The sequence below is a fragment of the Paramisgurnus dabryanus genome, chromosome 6 (assembly GCF_030506205.2).
Source record: "Paramisgurnus dabryanus chromosome 6, PD_genome_1.1, whole genome shotgun sequence".
Lineage (NCBI taxonomy): Eukaryota > Metazoa > Chordata > Actinopteri > Cypriniformes > Cobitidae > Paramisgurnus > Paramisgurnus dabryanus.
In genome coordinates, this window is record NC_133342.1 from 21,375,326 (window position 1) to 21,392,754 (window position 17,429).

General features: G+C 36.0%; 1 protein-coding gene across 2 annotated transcripts in view; it reads right to left on the minus strand.

Annotated features, from left to right (window-relative positions):
• Positions 1 to 1,084: 1,084 nt before the first annotated feature.
• Positions 1,085 to 17,429, minus strand: part of pbx1a (pre-B-cell leukemia homeobox 1a) — a 66,049-nt gene continuing 49,704 nt past the window's right edge. The window contains exons 3-9 of one of the 2 annotated variants that reach the window (XM_065276021.2): positions 14,143 to 14,387; positions 13,710 to 13,900; positions 13,453 to 13,588; positions 11,613 to 11,772; positions 8,898 to 9,007; positions 6,922 to 7,011; positions 1,085 to 3,884 (exon numbers count right to left, since the gene is read on the minus strand). In XM_065276021.2, the coding sequence (XP_065132093.1) occupies positions 3,792 to 3,884; positions 6,922 to 7,011; positions 8,898 to 9,007; positions 11,613 to 11,772; positions 13,453 to 13,588; positions 13,710 to 13,900; positions 14,143 to 14,387 (1,025 nt within the window). In that variant the 3' untranslated portion in view covers positions 1,085 to 3,791. The remainder of the gene's footprint in view (positions 3,885 to 6,921; positions 7,012 to 8,897; positions 9,008 to 11,612; positions 11,773 to 13,452; positions 13,589 to 13,709; positions 13,901 to 14,142; positions 14,388 to 17,429) is intronic. The other variant, XM_065276022.2, reaches the window with a different exon arrangement.

The window sequence follows — 17,429 nt, forward strand, 5'->3', positions numbered from 1 at the left end:
TAAAAACATTTTTATTACTATTTAATAGACGTAAGGTCTACATGTAAATTAGTTATTTTCATCCCAGTGTTGGGTTAAAAAGAAACAAACCCAACCCAACTAACTTGGTTGTAATTTTACCTATAGGCTGGGATGTTTCGAACCCTAAATGCTTGGTTGTTTTAACCCATTGTTGTGTCAAATATAAACATTTTCCGGGGTAAACCCAATGGCTGAGTTCATTGCTTCTGACCCAATGCTGGTTTGCAAATAACCCAGCATTTTTTAGAGAGTACTTTCATTAAATAGACGTAAGGTCTACCCTCCTGTCCTGAGACCCAAGACCCCTTCTTAGGGTAGCATCTATTTTAATGGAAGAAATAAAAGTACATTTAGTTTTTTCTTGGGTCTCAAGAGAGTAGACTTTACATCTTTATGTTAATAAAAGTAATAAAATTACATTTAGCTTTAAAAAAAATAAAAATAAGTGTTGGGATGGGGCATATTGCAAAGAATAAAAGTCCACTGTAGTGGAAAACATTACATTTTGCTTATGAATTTCATTCTTAGCTTCTTTTTCTTTCATAAAATATGCTAATTGAATAACAGAAAGGTAGGGCTTTTGAAGACAAAAATAAGCAGGTTGGCAAGGTCCCCCTCACATGTGATGTCATTTCTAAGAGCTAAGCATCCACTTTTAGGACAAACTGATTAAACAAAATGACATGTATAACACAAGAATATAAGAGAAAACGTAGTGTCCACTACAGTGGACAAAAATAATTGGCTGGATCTCAAGAGGCTATGTAAATGTACACTATGAAAAATGTTGGGTTATTTTCATCCCAGTGGGTCAAAAATGGATGAACCCAACCGATTGGGTTGTAATTTTACCACCAGGCTGGCATGTTTCAACACAAAATGCTTGGTTGTTTAAACCCATCATTGTATCATATATAAACACTTTCCATGGTAATTTAACCCTATTGAAAATAGCCCAGCATAGAGTGTTACTGTATAGTTAATTTTGTGCTTTTAAATTATTTTGTGCCAATGTTAAAAGTCTCTATGTTCTTAACTGTCAATATTACAAATTGTAAATAAAACTGTGTAGAATAAATACATCAGGATTTACTGAAAACACTGCAGTATTTTATTGTAAGCAAAACACATGCAACAACGTAAAGGTAAGGGCTGACCTTAAGATGTCAGAAAGCTAAGAAATGATTATTAGACCAGTCTGTAAAACTCAGAGTCAATTAATCCCAAATGTTCCTTATATGAATGTGATACCTTATATCTTTGAATTTTGAGAAATTTGGCCCCTAAACATGAATCGGAGAACAAGAAAATCATCAAACCCTGTAAAGCCTTTATAAAAATGAATAAAAAAAGAAAATCTCACAAAATACATACGGATGTGTATTAATACTGTTCAGTGAGCAATACAACATTTATTAATGATAATCATGGCAATTTTGAGACAAAGTTTTGGGGAAAACCCAAACAAATGTCCGGACTTCAATGTTTCATATGGTACATAATTGTGTAGTCTATGCATTCATAGCAGGTGCGGTCAAGTCTATTTCACAAAATATATACATTTTCACAATGGCAACCATCAGCAAAAGTTCTTTTGTGTCGTAAGTGTCATTCAAATAACAGATGACGTATGCTTGTATTTTCATATGGACTAACATGATTATTCAAAAGTAATAACTGGCGTTGTCATATCACAAGATAAAAACAAGAAAAATAACAAAAAAATCTTCAAAGCGATTATTGAAGTCAAAGGCAATGAAATATCTCATATTTCTGTTTCTTATACATAAGCTACTTTCAGGTTTTTACATTTTTGGTTTTGATAGTGAGTAGCAATGAACATTCTGAAATGCTTCCCTCCAAAATCCATTAAACAGGCGCAACTTCTTTCTCTTTTGGAAATTGTTCAGAAAGATGTTTTTGGTAGAACACTTGATAGGGAGCACAAATTAAAGGGCCATAATATGATATTAGACACTCATGTTTTATTAATAATACATATACATCAGAGCAGAGATGATTCAGGTCAGTTTTTTCTTTGTTCAGGGGCAAAGGGTCCATACAGACTAAACAGTGTACAGTACCTGCATCAACACAGTTAAGAGTGACCGTTGAAATGTTCAAATCGTATTAACTTAATGACTTCCCTGTTTAAATGGATTCTGATTCGATGTACTGCAAAACAAACTTCATTACCCGGAGCCTTGACAGACAGGGATATATTTTCAACAAAAATTAGTTAACTATTGGATTTTTCGACATCATTTTTTTCAATTAGACAGAATAGCTACATCAGTCATGATTTTTCCAATCGAAACAGTGGCATCAGCAGCACAAATTGGTTGGCAAAAAAATTACAGGACACTTGAACCGAACAAAAAGGAGTACAGTATAGGGATAGGTCAGATACCAAAGTCCCAACTTTTTACAAAAAATACAACAGAAAATTAATAAAAATTTAACAATTATGAGTGTGATATTCTTTTCTATGTATCTTCTTTTACATAGTTTATACAAAAGATTTTGGTTAACAGCTCAACTGTAATGTTAAACATACAGCGAGCCTGTTAGTTTCTAAAACTGTACACTCACAGTTGGCTCTCATAGGCTACATGAAATTATAGCCTACATAACAACATTGTCAGGTAAAAACTCAAGGTCAATGCTAAAGCCATCTACAATATGGAAAATAATCTCAATCTTTAAAAGGGAACAAAGTAAAACTAACTCAGAATAATATACAGCATTAGTGCTTGTTTTTCATAACTTGGGGTAGTACAGGGCACCTTTCTGTATAAATCAAAGGAAATCTCGAAAATATATAGCTTATTCGGTCAAATTCCTTTACTTAGGGGAGCAAAGAGACGAAGAGAGCGTTTGAAAGCAATCTAAAGTGAGAGCGGGGAGGAAATGTCATTATAGACCATAATGACTTGATGCTTCCGCCATTTCCGTAATCAGTTATACTTTCATTGACTCAAAAACAAACAGCGTGAGGAAATGAGTCGGAATGAAATCCACGATGACGGATTTGTGTTTGGACTGCACTTTCGGCTGAAAGAAAGTTTACCTTCGACTACAATATGTGTGAGGGAACCCATCATATTTAAGGGTGAGAATAAAAACTGTTTAGCTTAGGGTGAGAATTGTCAAATGAATTATCTATAGAGATTAATAAAAAATGTAACAACAAAAGCAACTTTAAAACAAGTCTGTAAAACAAATGAACAAAGAAAATTTTTTTCACTTTTACGAGTGATGAATGAACAAAATATTGACTGAACGTACCGATAACAAGAGCTTCCTCTCAAGCACTATACATGATCAAGTGGCATCTGTTATCAATAACATTTTTTTTAGAAAATAAAAACTGCTCTTTTGCATTTTTTTTTTCATTGTTTTACTTTTGATGAGAGGTAGAATGAAGCATTTAAATTGAAACACAATGACTGGTGGTTCAATCATTATCAATCGCCTCAAAAAAAATGAAACATCACAGGTTAGTAAGTCGTCCTGTGGCACCTAAAATGCACTGTGAAAACTGTACAAACACATTTTTTCATTTTACAGATTTTTCCTTTACTTTTAAATTCATAATTGTTTTTCGAAAATCTTGTAAAGTATCCCAAATGTTCCTTGATGTTAAGTTGGTGTTGTAGATGACTGTGTATGACCGGTGTGGGATATGAAGCCCAGCCTGCGGAGGGTAGCAGATCTTTAGTGAGAGCAGTCTGAAGATCCAGTGTGTCTGTGAAGATGGACGGTGCTGATCAGTTGGAGGTGTCAGAATGGACACTCCCGGGTCCTTCTGTGGGCGAGGTCACTGAAGAGGGTGTTGGGGCGTCCTGCCAGCCGCCGTTTGCCTTTGATGGAGAAAAAGACAAACAAAAGTGCAGGGGAATTATACAAATTATAAATGTGCAGTGATTTCCAAAATATTACCTAGAAAGTCTCACGTAAAATCTTAACAAGAGAGACAATAGCAAATTTTCTTACAATCAACACAATTTCGAGAGAATGAGTCACAAAACGAAGCAATAAAAGGAGCGATATTACGCCATGTATTACGAGTCATACCGAGTCATTTCCAAGACATGATTTTCAAAGACAGATGATGGAGGAATCAATTATTGCAAATTATCACATTGGCTAAAGGAATGAAAGTATAATGGGCACCTAAAATTGAGCCCATTTCATGTCTGGGAGACAGGTTGCCTAAAGAGCATTTGGGGCATTAATAGCAATTTCCATGCCATCAGAAAAAGGACTAGAAATGGGCTTTGGCAGCCTCTTATTTTCCCAGCCTGTTATTTTAGATAGAGGCAGTCTGTAATCAAAAAGAAAGAGCAGAGCGGGGAGGGAAAAAACTTTTCAAATCTTCAGCTTTGGTGACACCCTATGTCTATTTCAAAGGCATAATTACAGCGCATGGGCTAGAAGAAAGCTCCCCCACATAAATGCTTTATGTCTCAGGCCGTCATTATCCACAACTGGAATAAAGAGGAATAACTTATCTGGGTGAGGAAGGAAAAACATCATGTTATTTAAGACAGTGAATTTGCTGAAAAATTGAGACGCGATCTCCCGCTACATTATCACAGCGTTACTATGAAAAAGTTGTGGTGCTGGTGTTTATTTTTTCTTTTTATATATAAACTGAGGAGAATACATACTACATTTTATTTTGGCTTTAATCATTGACTCCTTTATATATTTATACATTAATGGTGCCATAGAATAAAACTGTATATACCTAGGCATAGATAAATAATAAGAGCTCTGTACATGGTAATGACATATCGTAAGCCTTAAACGCATTACTTATTTTTAAGTAAACGTCATGCACGCAGGCCAATCTCAAAATAACACAGACTGTGATGTCACAGTCGAGCTGTACACCCCAACATTAAATTGCACATTAAATTAAGTACAAAGTTGTTAAAATGTTAACTAATGTGAGCTACTGAAATGAGCCTCAGAGCAGAGCAATCATTGCAGAGCTCAACATTATTATTCATGACCCTTCCAAATAGGGCAAAAATAGGGCCATTTTATTCAAGGGCAAATCCTAGGGTTGTAAAACTGTTTCTGGGTAATTTTTGCACTTAATAAAGTTACATTCCTTCCATGTAAATATCAAAGAACAATTAAATATATTAAATTTATTAATATATTCTTTGGCACCTTTAAATTAAAGTTTTTGGAGTGACTATAAGAAATGTGTTGTACTGTAAATGGTGAAATCAATAATTTAAACTTATTTTTAATGCAGTAGGGACTTCTGCTTTTGTTTTTCATTTCTCTAATTTAATAAAGATGTATTGTTAAAATTATACTATCAGTAAAACTATTTGATTTATCTGAAGGCAGAATTAAAAAGCTTTCCATTGATGCAATGTTTGTTGAGATAAAACTATTTTAAAATCTAGAATCTGATGGTGTAAAAAATATTCTAAAAGTATTTAGAATCTCCTTTAGTCCTTAGCAACACATATTACTAATAATACATATAATTATATATATTTACAGTAGGAAATTTATAAAATATCATGGAATAAGAATGGAATATTCTGATGATATTTGGCACTATAAAATTTTGAACCAATTATGATTACCATACAAAAAGTTATTGGCTTTTGCTAAAAATACACCTGTGCTACTTAAGACTGATTTTGTGATCCAGAGTCACATTTGGAAAAAATACCTGGATAAGTCTGGATATATACGATTAGGAGCATCAAAGTTTGATTTGATTTCACATTGATTTCAATCTTTAACGTGGTCTTACTCTGTCAATATTAAATATACCAAGGTTATATTTTGACACAATGTTCTTTACATTATATAGGATGATTTTTTGTAAAAACAGCAAAACACAAAAAAATGACGTTAAACGGGGTTTTCCAGGCAGAGTCACAAATATTTAAAATGTCCTTTCAGATTTCCTTGCAGCAAGTGTAAATCTGACAGCAAATATTATGTTTCGAATCATTTAAGTCGTGCTGACAAAACCATGCACACATCAGACAGAAATGGCACAGAAACGCTAGGTCACTTCAATGGGGATACGTCCAGCTCCGCTTCAGATGAGCTATACAGTATAGAGAGACCATGTTTGTGTGTTTGTCTTTTTTTCCCTCCTCACACTTTGCTGGCTTCCTGTCAGTGCTGTTAAGGTGGCAGATGTGTGATATGACCAATGCGCTTGGATTGCTGTCCCAAATCTCTACTCAACCCTCCCTTGAGACTGTCTGATCAATTTCCTCTACTGGCGACACGGCTTGTCGCTGTGGATTTTACATGCTGGCTTCTGCCGCTTGTGCTCTCATTTCTCTCTCTATTAAACACTCCTCCCCCAGTACAACACTGATGGGTTGAGATCTGGTCCGTTGGTTAACACGCCAGCATCAGGGACTTATATATGCAAGAAAGAGTAGAACTGGTGGTGAGACTAGCACCAGTGTCCAGGCTTGTTTGGTGTTACCGGTATTTGTGTGACTGAAGATGCCATGTAATGCTGACAATCTTCGGTATTAAAATTTATGGTCGCCTTGGTGACCGCTGCTAGGGTGCTTTTGCCCCTGGCACCAATGATCAGTATGGCACCAACCAGCAAGAGGAGTGCTGTATAATTAAAATTCACCTCAATATTTACCTTAAAAAATTTATATTATAGCACATAGAGTAAAGTCTGTTTTTAATAAAAAAATACTCGTTTTAAATTGAAATTGTTCAAACCAAATAAATGATAATGGTCTGGCATCAGTGCAAAAACAGTTCCACACTAACACTTGAGGTAAATAAATACTGCCATGACATAACATAACTGGTCTTAACTGTTGTGGGATTAAAGTACAAAAACCAGAGACAAAACAAGACAGAATGGCGGGTTGGACTCACATTGATGCCCTGTGGACTGTATATCTGACTGGCAGCTAGGCTTTCACTGTATCCGCCTGTCTGACTGATAACATGGCGAAGAGTATCCACCTGCAGACAGAAACAAAAGACGGGGTCAGACGATACTGATCCAAACAAAGACGTTTGTGCTGAGAAAAGGTCACTGAAAAGGCAACTGAAAAGGTCATCAAATGCTGGGTGAAATGTTTGTGTTGTAGATATCAGACAAGACACACATTGTACCTGAACTGATGTTTACAGGGGTACAATCAAATTGGTGGGAAAGATTTTGTGAATTTAATGTAAAAAAAATACAATAAATGGGATTTTATGAATCTGCCGTTCCCATGTGCTTGTATTGTTTGTCTATTTAATATAGCAGTAAAAATTATTTACTGTTTAATGCTACACCATAGCAAAATCTAAGAGCAAAAGATGCAATAAAAAAATCTAAAAACTGAGTTAAATTCAAAATTTTGGTAACAAAGCTGCCAAAAATACCTTATGTATTATTATGGCCTCCTGAAATTGACACACAACAGTCGCTATGGATAAGCAACCATATTAGGTTAGAACAAGAAATGGTGGCACATTACAATAAGGTTGTATTTGTTAACAAATAGTTAATGCATTAACTAACATGAACTATTAATGAACAATACTACTACAGCAAATAAATCTTAGTTCATGTTAAATTTGGCATTTATTAAAACATTTATAAAATGAGGCGTTGTATCTGTTATGCACCATGCATGAATAACATGAATAATTGTATTGACATTAACAGGAATACATTTTGAAAAACGATACTGCTTATTGTTTGTTTGTTTGTTTATGTAAGTGAATGCATTTACTAATGTTTACTAATACAACCTTATTGTAAAGCGTTACCAAGAAATCAAACAGGTTTAATTTCTAGAAGTTTCAATCAGTTTTTGCCCATATTGCTATAAAGTCCCTGGCTACTGAATTAAACAAAATTATCAAGCAGAATCCAACACTATAATCAAGTCCAAACATATACAGCAACTCGGCACTAACAAACCACCCTACATAACCTTGTGTAAAAGAAAATCTCTCTCATGTAATTCTTGCACCGCATGAACTCATTTGCGAAAATTTCCTAAGGGATTCCGGCACTGAATATTTATGAAACACCCCGAGCCTTCGGAATAGTGGATTCAAATGGGAGAAAAACATCAAACGGAAGTAACGGAAGCATCCCGTGTATGGACTCCAGCGTGCCGGGCAAGGTCAGGCGGCAGTGGTGGCGGTTGTGACAGCGTGACAGATATGCAAACCCACTGATAAGAGCTGTATTGTTTCCAAGACTGTCTTTAATGCTCTATTCATTTAGAAGTTGACAATGGCCACAGACCAGCACATGAGAGCTTGAGGGAAACTGTAACCTTGGTCCGTATTCAAGGTTAAATGGCCCGTCGTGTACAGATATTTACACAAGACGGACACTGAGATGAGCAGGCGGATGATGTGAGATGCATTTTGATGTGACAAGGATGAAGGTATGATATGTAACAAAATGATGACTATTTGATCAGTTATGACACAGTGTGCCATTATAACAGAGCAGGCACATTTGACATTTTATATTGCGTATATCCTTTGGAACTAAAGGCAAGCACACCAAACACACAGACATATACAATATATAACAATAAAATAACTCTACATCTGCATGTGTTTGCTTCTCAATAAGTAAGGGAAAATGAACAAAAGCATACCACAAAAACACAGTGCCACAATTCACATGGTCCTTTCTTAGAATTTCAATAAACACAAAAAAAGATTTTGAGAAATAATGGAGCAAGGCCTGCTGGGTAAACCACAGTCACCCTGACTTAATTTTGTTAGCATCAGTGACAGAAGTGCCATTATGACAGCGCAATGTGGGACTGGATTTAATTGAATGAAATTAGTTACAGTCAACTGCCTTCTACCCTAACAGCTTTCCCTACCTGTGACTGAACGTTGGCCCCCACTTGAGCCCCCTGGTATGAGTCCCCATTCAGAGACTGCACACTCATGAACAAATCCCCGGAGTTCATGTTAAAAGAACCAGCAGAACCTAAGAGTAAGAGAGAACAAGAAAGAGAGACAGATACAGGGATAGATAAAGACAAGATAGAGAGTCATGCAACAGTAAGATTGAAGTAAAGAGAGTTAGTAGTGCAGAGCTGTTACTGTAAGTATACATACAGAGTTTGTGCTAAAACCGTACAGGCACAAGACACATTACCTCTGTTTTAAAACCTAAAGTGTTGCCTATCTAGACAGCATCAGGAATCAAACACATGCACCCAATGATTGACCACGTTTACATGCACCATCATAATGCGATTATAATGGGATTTGGGCAATATTGCGATTATACCTTGCCACATGTAAACACAGTACTTTGATAAAAAATAATGTGATTAAGGTCATAATCGCAGCAAGCACCATTCTTAATCCCAGTATGCGGCCATGTAAACATTTTAATCGCATCTATACCGCAGTACAGCAGCATATAAAACCACCACAGGCACTGTCATAATATTTCTGTCTTTATCACCGTACCGAATTACGTCCATAAGAACATGTTTGTCATTTAACGTAAGTAAATTAAAACAGTGGAGAGCATATGTGAGTTCATCATTTTGCTCTGCATTGGGCTATTTGTGAATAATAAGCACAATCATTAGTGAATAAACAGAAAATAAAAACTGCTTGTAAACAGGAGTTAATAGGTCAGCCCCAGTCATGTAAAAATCTTACTGTGATTATTGAAAATAATCGCATTATGCAACATGATCTCACAAAGTTCCGTGGGATAGTCACTGAAATGTTTGCTCATTTTCCGTAACATTTTATTAGGGTTAGATTTGGTGTTTGCGTTAGTATGTCACTTTAACTATTGGTTTATACTTTTTTTTTTATTCTATTATATTTTCTAAAAACAGTTGAGTAACCAATCCGTGAGAATGCCACGGAAAAGAAAGTCTGTGGTAGGGCCACTGAAAAATGCGGAGATCCGTGAGAATGCCATGGAACTATCCCACGGAAATTCGTGAGATCAGGTATAATTGGTGTACATGTAAAAATAGTAATTGATTGTACCAAAGATGCCATTTAGGGTGCCACAGCGATGACATATTTTTATAGGCTAACTCGGAAGTTCATTTTTCCCATAGATTTTTGGATTATTGAGAAAAAAGTAGTTCTGTGACACTTAAACGTTTTCACAGATGAAGACAGCTTATGAATTTTTAAAAGTCAAAATTCTGCTTTTTATATTTCTAGTAAAAGCATTTACACTTCCAATTCATACAGAAGAATAACTTGTTGGACAAAACGTGTAAATGTCACAAACTTTTGTTAAACACAGAGCTTATTTTTTGTGCTAATGCAAAAGTCTATGGGAAAAATGAATTGACTTTTTTGTGAGCAAACTTCAAAAATAGGTCATTCCTGCAGCACGTTATCAAGATGTGTTTAGGTCTAAGGTATTTTATATATTATTTCCTACAATATTAGAGTATTAAAAAAACTAAATATAAACAAACCTGTCCCTTTTCACTCAAAATTTCTGTCATTTTATATTTTTGAAGTATCATTTTACTTGCCTAACAATATAAATATGTTTATATCATATGTAATTGAAATCAATTCTGAATAAACTTCCAGATCACTTAAGTTATAGACAGCATGCTAGGTTTTGTTACAGTTTATAAATGCCACAAGCATATATATCACATCTTAGCTTAGCACAAAAACAATCTATAACAGCTGATAAAATATTTCAAGAAAAATGACAGGTGAAAAAGAAAAAGGGCTGTTATTGATAAAACAGTCACAATCTGTAATGGTTAGCACTGCATCTCGATGCTTTAGCCAAGTCATTCAGGACGTGCAAATTGAGTCACATAAGGAATCAAAGAATGCTATTTGTCTTTTAATGGACGAGAATTCCCCAGATGTTTAAAAGAGAGCGTGCCTTAACCTAATTTCCGCTTAAAGCGCTGCAGGGCACTAATCAAATGTACATGGAGCTATAATCACTTCAAGGCTATAGGAAAAAAGGATTGACCATCCATCCATGAGGTCAGCTAAACAACGACTATTGGCCGACCATGCTGGGTGTTTTTTTTTTTTTTGTACTAGCAAAAAGCAAAAACTCACGTTATCCAAATGACTTTTTTGTAATATTGCAAACCCCAATATTAGAGTCTGGAACTAAAGAGGGAGTAAGAAGTGAATTGTTGATGGTTAAAAGAAAAGCACAACAGTGTTGTTATTTGAACTATGCTGCAGGCCAAGTTGCTGATGTAGAGTAAGAAGAAGAGTGAAGATTTCCTACTGAGAGGCATTATGGGAGAACAACAGTAAAAGGAGTGCATTAATGTGGAATATCTAAAACGTTACTTCGATGATGTTATTTGCGCTCACTTTCAGTTGGTGACATTAAGCCAGTAACAGGCACACAATTGCATGGGTTGATTTGTACGAGCGCTCCACGAGCAGCTACAGTAGTGATTTGCAGTGACTGCAATTTGTGCTGTTGGTGTGCTCAGTATAATATAATCACACTGCAATTACTCCTTTGGAGAAAGGCTGAAAAAGCTGTCTGAGGTATCCTAAAATTGTTTGTGAACATGCACATTGTTAGTGTGTAGTTTAAGCACAGCGCTCACCGGCTGAATTTGGTGTAGATGGCGAGTTGGCTTGGCTGCCGTGGGTGGAGACGCTTGATGCGTTAGCTGCGGTTCGGGCGGCATACATGTTGGCTTCTTCTTGGAATTTGCCGATGTTTTTCTTGTATCTGATCCTTTTGTTTCCAAACCAGTTGGATACCTGATAAGACATCAAATATATGTAGTAAACAGAAGGAGTGTTTAAAAGTGCAACCTTTTTAATAAAAATTGTTGGAGTTTATTGCATCATGATTATTTAAACAAACTTAGTTTTTTGTGGACTTAAAGGACATAATGAACCTTTAACTATTTCCTCACCATTGACGAGTTATCTCGTCAATTAAGAGAAAACGCTTCCCTGTCAATGATAAGTTTATACGGCAATCCATATTTCCACTATTATCCATCAAGTGGTGCTCTTACCCAACTTATTAAACACGGAAGGCCTCTAAGGCCAAAACAGTTAAAAGTGTGTATGTTTTGATCATCGCTCTGAATCTGATCTCTAACAAAAGTCCTTTCAAAAATGCAATTATCTCAGCTTTTATCTCAAATTTTGGTATTTTTTAAGAAACTTACCCATATTAAAGAGGTTAAGAGGTGATAAAAGGGGAACAAAAGAAGATAGGATAAAACTTTTTTTTCTGATCTTTCATTTGATATATTGTGTCTTTATATATTTAAAGAAGAACATTTTCTGGAAGGCATAACATTTTGTGAGAAATATAAAAAATGCTGCACTACAAAAAATAACTTTCTTACTTCGTATTTTTGTCTTGTTTTCAGTAAAATAAGTCTAGTTTATAGACAAAAAAAAAAATTAACAATTTAAGTGAATTAAAATGTTGTGCTTAAAACAAGCAAAAAAGCCAATAGAATAACAAACATTTTCTTGAATTAAGTGTTTATGAAAAAAGTAAACTTATTTCAAGAAAATATTCCTTATTCCATTGGCTGATTTTTTTGCTTGTTTTAAGCACTAATTTATTTAAAGTTAATATTTTTTGTCTAAAAACTAGACTTATTTTTGTAGGTCATTTTGCTCACCAAGAAGCAATCATCTTAATTTAAGAATTGTTAGATGTTTTTACTGAAAACAAGACAAGTTTTTTTTTTTTTTTGCAGTGCACTAGTTCTTAAACCAAAAATATCAAATGTAAGTGATTTTTTTGCATAAAACAAGCAAAAAAATCTGCCAATGGGGTGAGCAATTTTTTCTTGAATTTTTCTTGAATTTATTGTTAAAGAAAAATGTTCAAGATTTTTTTGCTTAACCCATTGGCAGATATTTTTGCTTGTTTTATGCACAAAATCACTTAAATTTGATATTTTTGGTCTTAAAACTAGACTTATTTTCTTGGGATGTTTTGCTCATCAAGAAAAAGCATGTTAATTTAAGAATTTTTTGATATTTTTACTGAAAACAAAAAATATACTAAGACATTTTTTTTCTTGAAACTCATTTTTTGCAGTGTGTGGCGCTGGCTGGCAACTTAAAAAAAAAAATGCTGGTGGGGAAAGAGTTAACATCCACAGAAAGTTTAAAAAAAAAGGTCTTTCTTAGTGGAAGAAGGTTGTTGTTTAGGTTATGGAAAGGTCTGTTAAGAAGCTGAATAGTTGACTTAATGGTTCTTTTGGGGGTCCAGAAATGGTTCTTTGGTATCGCCATGAGGAACCTTAGCACATTTATCTTTAAGAGTGCAACCTACCCTAAACCACAAGGGAACACAAATGGATACTGGGAACACAAACACATTCTGACATGACATTCAGATGGCAGGCAGTTTTTGACCAGTTTAAGTAGCAAAAAGCACTAGTCAGAGATCAACTTGTGACTTACCTGTGAAACTGTAATAGAGCATTTCTTTGCCAGCTCCTCCTTGGCCTCCTCACTGGGATATGGGTTACTTAGGTGGGAGTAGAAATACTCATTTAGGATCTCTGTGGCCTGCTTATTGAAGTTTCTCCTTTTCCGTCTAATGAAAAAAAGGAAAATCATTGTATAGACATTTAGTCTTATATTGTAATAGTTTATTTCATGCAACATATGAAACTGTAGGAAAACATGTTTTCACAAATCCATACAGGTGTACAGACCTGGCATCTAGAAAGCGTGAGCGCAGGATCATGACGGCCTCGCAGGTGCTCTGCTTGAGCTGCATCTGGATGGAGCTGAACTTGCGGTGGATGATGCTCACCATGCGCTCGATCTCTTTGGGCGAGATGGGCCGAGTGCGAGACTGCTCTCTCAGCAGGTTCATTACATGGGTGGTGAACTCGTTACACGCCTGAACATGCACAGAAGGGCGGCACATGGTTCGATCACTGTGTATATAAACACAACTACAGGAGGTGCTCTTGGATCTTCACACCAAGCGAGTCACATCAGGACAGCACCAATTTATTTTTGAAAAGTCTGCTACAATTTTTTTTTTTACATTTCAGTTTACACAGGTCAGCTCTTAAATACAAACAAGTTTTTTATGGTGTTGTGACTGTGATAAAGTCCAAACTCGCATTTTTCTCTCACCTGCTCGTACTTCTCTAATTCCGTGTGGTAGATCTGACGGATCTGGGACAGCTTGGCCCGGTAGTCTGAGTGTTCGACTGAGTTATCTGACCCGGCCCCACCGGCCGCAGCAGCAGCCGCCGCAGCTGCAGCAGACCCGCCACCTTTCTCAGGTCCGGACACGCCCTCAGCTAGCAGCATGTTGTCCAATCGCATGAGTTGAGCATCTGGTGGCTCCTCCTCTTGAGCTCCACGGATACTCAATACTGTCAGAAAGAAAAGAATAAAAACTAAGAAACTACATGGAGAAAATGATGTGCTGGTTGCAGGTTCAGCTAATTTTTTATTAAATGTTTTAAATAATGCAATTGGAATTTCGAATACACATACAATTTATAAATGTTTAAATCTTCCTAAGATTCATTCGTATGGATTATTAAATAGCTATTCCCAAAGTGTAAATATTTTGGTAGAATAAAGCAAACTGACTCAAGGTAAGGTACAGTAAAAAGCACTCAATGAGTTTGTCCAATGAGATATTTCTGGAAGCGAGTTGTAAAACAGACATTATCATTTCAATTCTATTTAATGAAGCCAGTGGCATAGAAATGACACACTTTACTTGAAAACATTAAAGTCACGTATTGGTATAATTCGAGTGACCCCCATAACGGTAAAGTTAAAGTAAATGCCTGTAATAAAATCAGCATAATAACATCACATTCTCTGCTTATGGGACTTTATAGTGCCTAAGGCTTGATATATGGCCTTGCTTTTAATTGCTCTTTGTGATAAAAATGTGGGACTATACATCAATCTTGGCAGGGTTTTAGATAATAAAATCATAGTTTCATTGATCTGGACCATAATTTTAAAGAAATAATTATATCCGCTTCCATCGGGGCACTGTTTTAAAGTCTTTATCTTGTGATTTTACTCATTAAAGAGTGAAACCAGCAAAATGTAAGATTGGGAAAATTATTGTGTAGATGCAATAAAGCCAGAGCGATGACAAAAAACAAATGACTTGCCCGTCCACTGCTTATTTCCATAGCTGTTAAACTGCCACAATCTCCAGAAACATTTCCTTTTCCACACTTAGATTAAGTTAATATACCATGCAACTCTGCTCTTTGGTTTTAAGACTCTACATTTATCACTGTTTATATTGGCTGTATTACAAAGGTTCCCTGTCTTATGCCTGAATGTAACAGTTTCAATCTAGCCTGCCCTAATACACACCTCACAAACATCTTAACACTTTGATCAGCAGGTTAGTTTGTCTGAACGAAGCTACTAATAAACCACTGTATAAAGATAGGAAAATCCACAAAAGACAATCTATCAAAGGGGACATATCATGAAAATCTGACTTTTTCCATGTCTAAGTGCTATAATTGGGTCCCCAGTGCTTCTATCAACCTAGAAAATGTGAAAAAGAATAACTCAGTAACTTAGTTTTGGTAAATCATACTCTGCAAGCATGTAAAAAAAATAGGTAATTGAAATTTGTCTCCCCTTGTGATGTCAGGAGGGGATAATACCGCCCCTTAATCTGCACTGTCCAACCACGTCACTGCCATTTAGTGCAGAGATCAGCTCATTTGCATTTTAAAGGACACCCCCAAAAAAGCTAATTTTTGCTCACACCTAAAAAGTGGCAATTTTAACATGCTATAATAAATGATCTATATGGGATTTTGAGATAAAACTTCACATATGTACTTTGTTTTACACCTTAAAAAAGTCTTGTGAAATGTCCCCTCTAAAAAAACTCTAAAAAAATTGGTGCTAAATAGCACTTAAAGCTTGTAATCTTAGGGGAACCATTTTTTCCACTTATAAAGAACTATACAGGGGTGATAAAGTACCACTATAGCACCAAATATGGTTCTATACAGGTGCAACATAGGTGCATTTAAATTGGTTCCCCTATGATTACGAGCCAGTGAACCACTTTTAGTGCTATTTAGCATCGATTGTTTTAAGAGTAGGAGTACCAAATCTTCTGCAGTAAACCTGTGGGTCTCTTCTTTGTCTATACCTGTTTAGAAAGTGTACAGGAGGCAAAGGTGTGATAAAAAAAACTATGGGTATTTTAACAGTTACCTTTCTAAAACCACATATATGAGTTTTAATGTTTTTAAAAAAAATCCATAAAAGAGCTCAAATGTATCCGAGATGTGGCTTGTACTGGTGTTTGAACATATGGCGTTATATCTTTGTTGGCCACTAGATGTCTCTGCTTGTGTTCTGTTGAGGTAAGGCAGATCATCTGCCATTCTGCCAACAACAAAGAACTTCAGACAGCAAATCTATCCTGAATTATACATGATTTCACAAAACACCGTTCTCTGTAAGACTAGCTTGACAATACAAATCCACAGCAATAACTAAAAAAATTGCAATGCCAAAAAAAAAAAACGGTAACTGGCAGCAAACTGTACAGTATAATGTGGTGGGGTTCATCTGCTTTTGCTCCAAGAGGGCCCAGATTGAACGTAAAGTAGCAATCTAGCAAAACGCCAAAAATGTATTTACAATGAAACCAGAAACATTTCCTATGTTAGCATAAACTGCATATGCCTGGCAGTGACGATGTACAAAATAATTGACCAAACAGAGGCATAACAGAACCATTTACAATTTTGTAAATTCAAAACAACAAAGCTAACTGTTGAATCAACATTGGACCAAATGTCAACGATTAGTTGCTGTTTATTATATGCTTTTAGGATTGTTTTTCCCGGTGTCTACGACCCTATCATGCAGACCTCCAAAGTTGAGAACCACTGGTACTGATACATCCTCCATATGTAAACCTGTAAAAACAACCAATGCAATTTCATGCAATCCCATATTGCAGTAGATGCCAAGCACATCATCCTGCGACATCATTATAAACATGATGTCAGGGGGTGAGGCAACCAGCGCGTTTCAAGCTGTTTTCAGGACCCCAAACTCAATCAGTCCAGCCCCTTTCAATCTGCCCACTCCCACAGCAAATGTCATAGGGCTCCAGGGGTCAAGAGTTCAGGGCGCAGGTTGACGCTAGAGAGGTCAGATTTCTCCAGAGACCGCTAGCCGTACAGCAAACATCCGGCTTCATTAACGTCCTTCAGCAAGCCTTCACGGCGTGACGTGCGAGCGCTTGTACTGTATGTGTGTTTCGTAAAGTAATTATTTTCATTCCGCCATCATCTCGAAGGCCTCGCTGAACTCTTCGGTCCGATCAAAAAATCCTGACCGTCCAATTTCGTCTCATCTCAACTGTCTGCCCACCTTACAATTTCCGAGCGAAAAACACA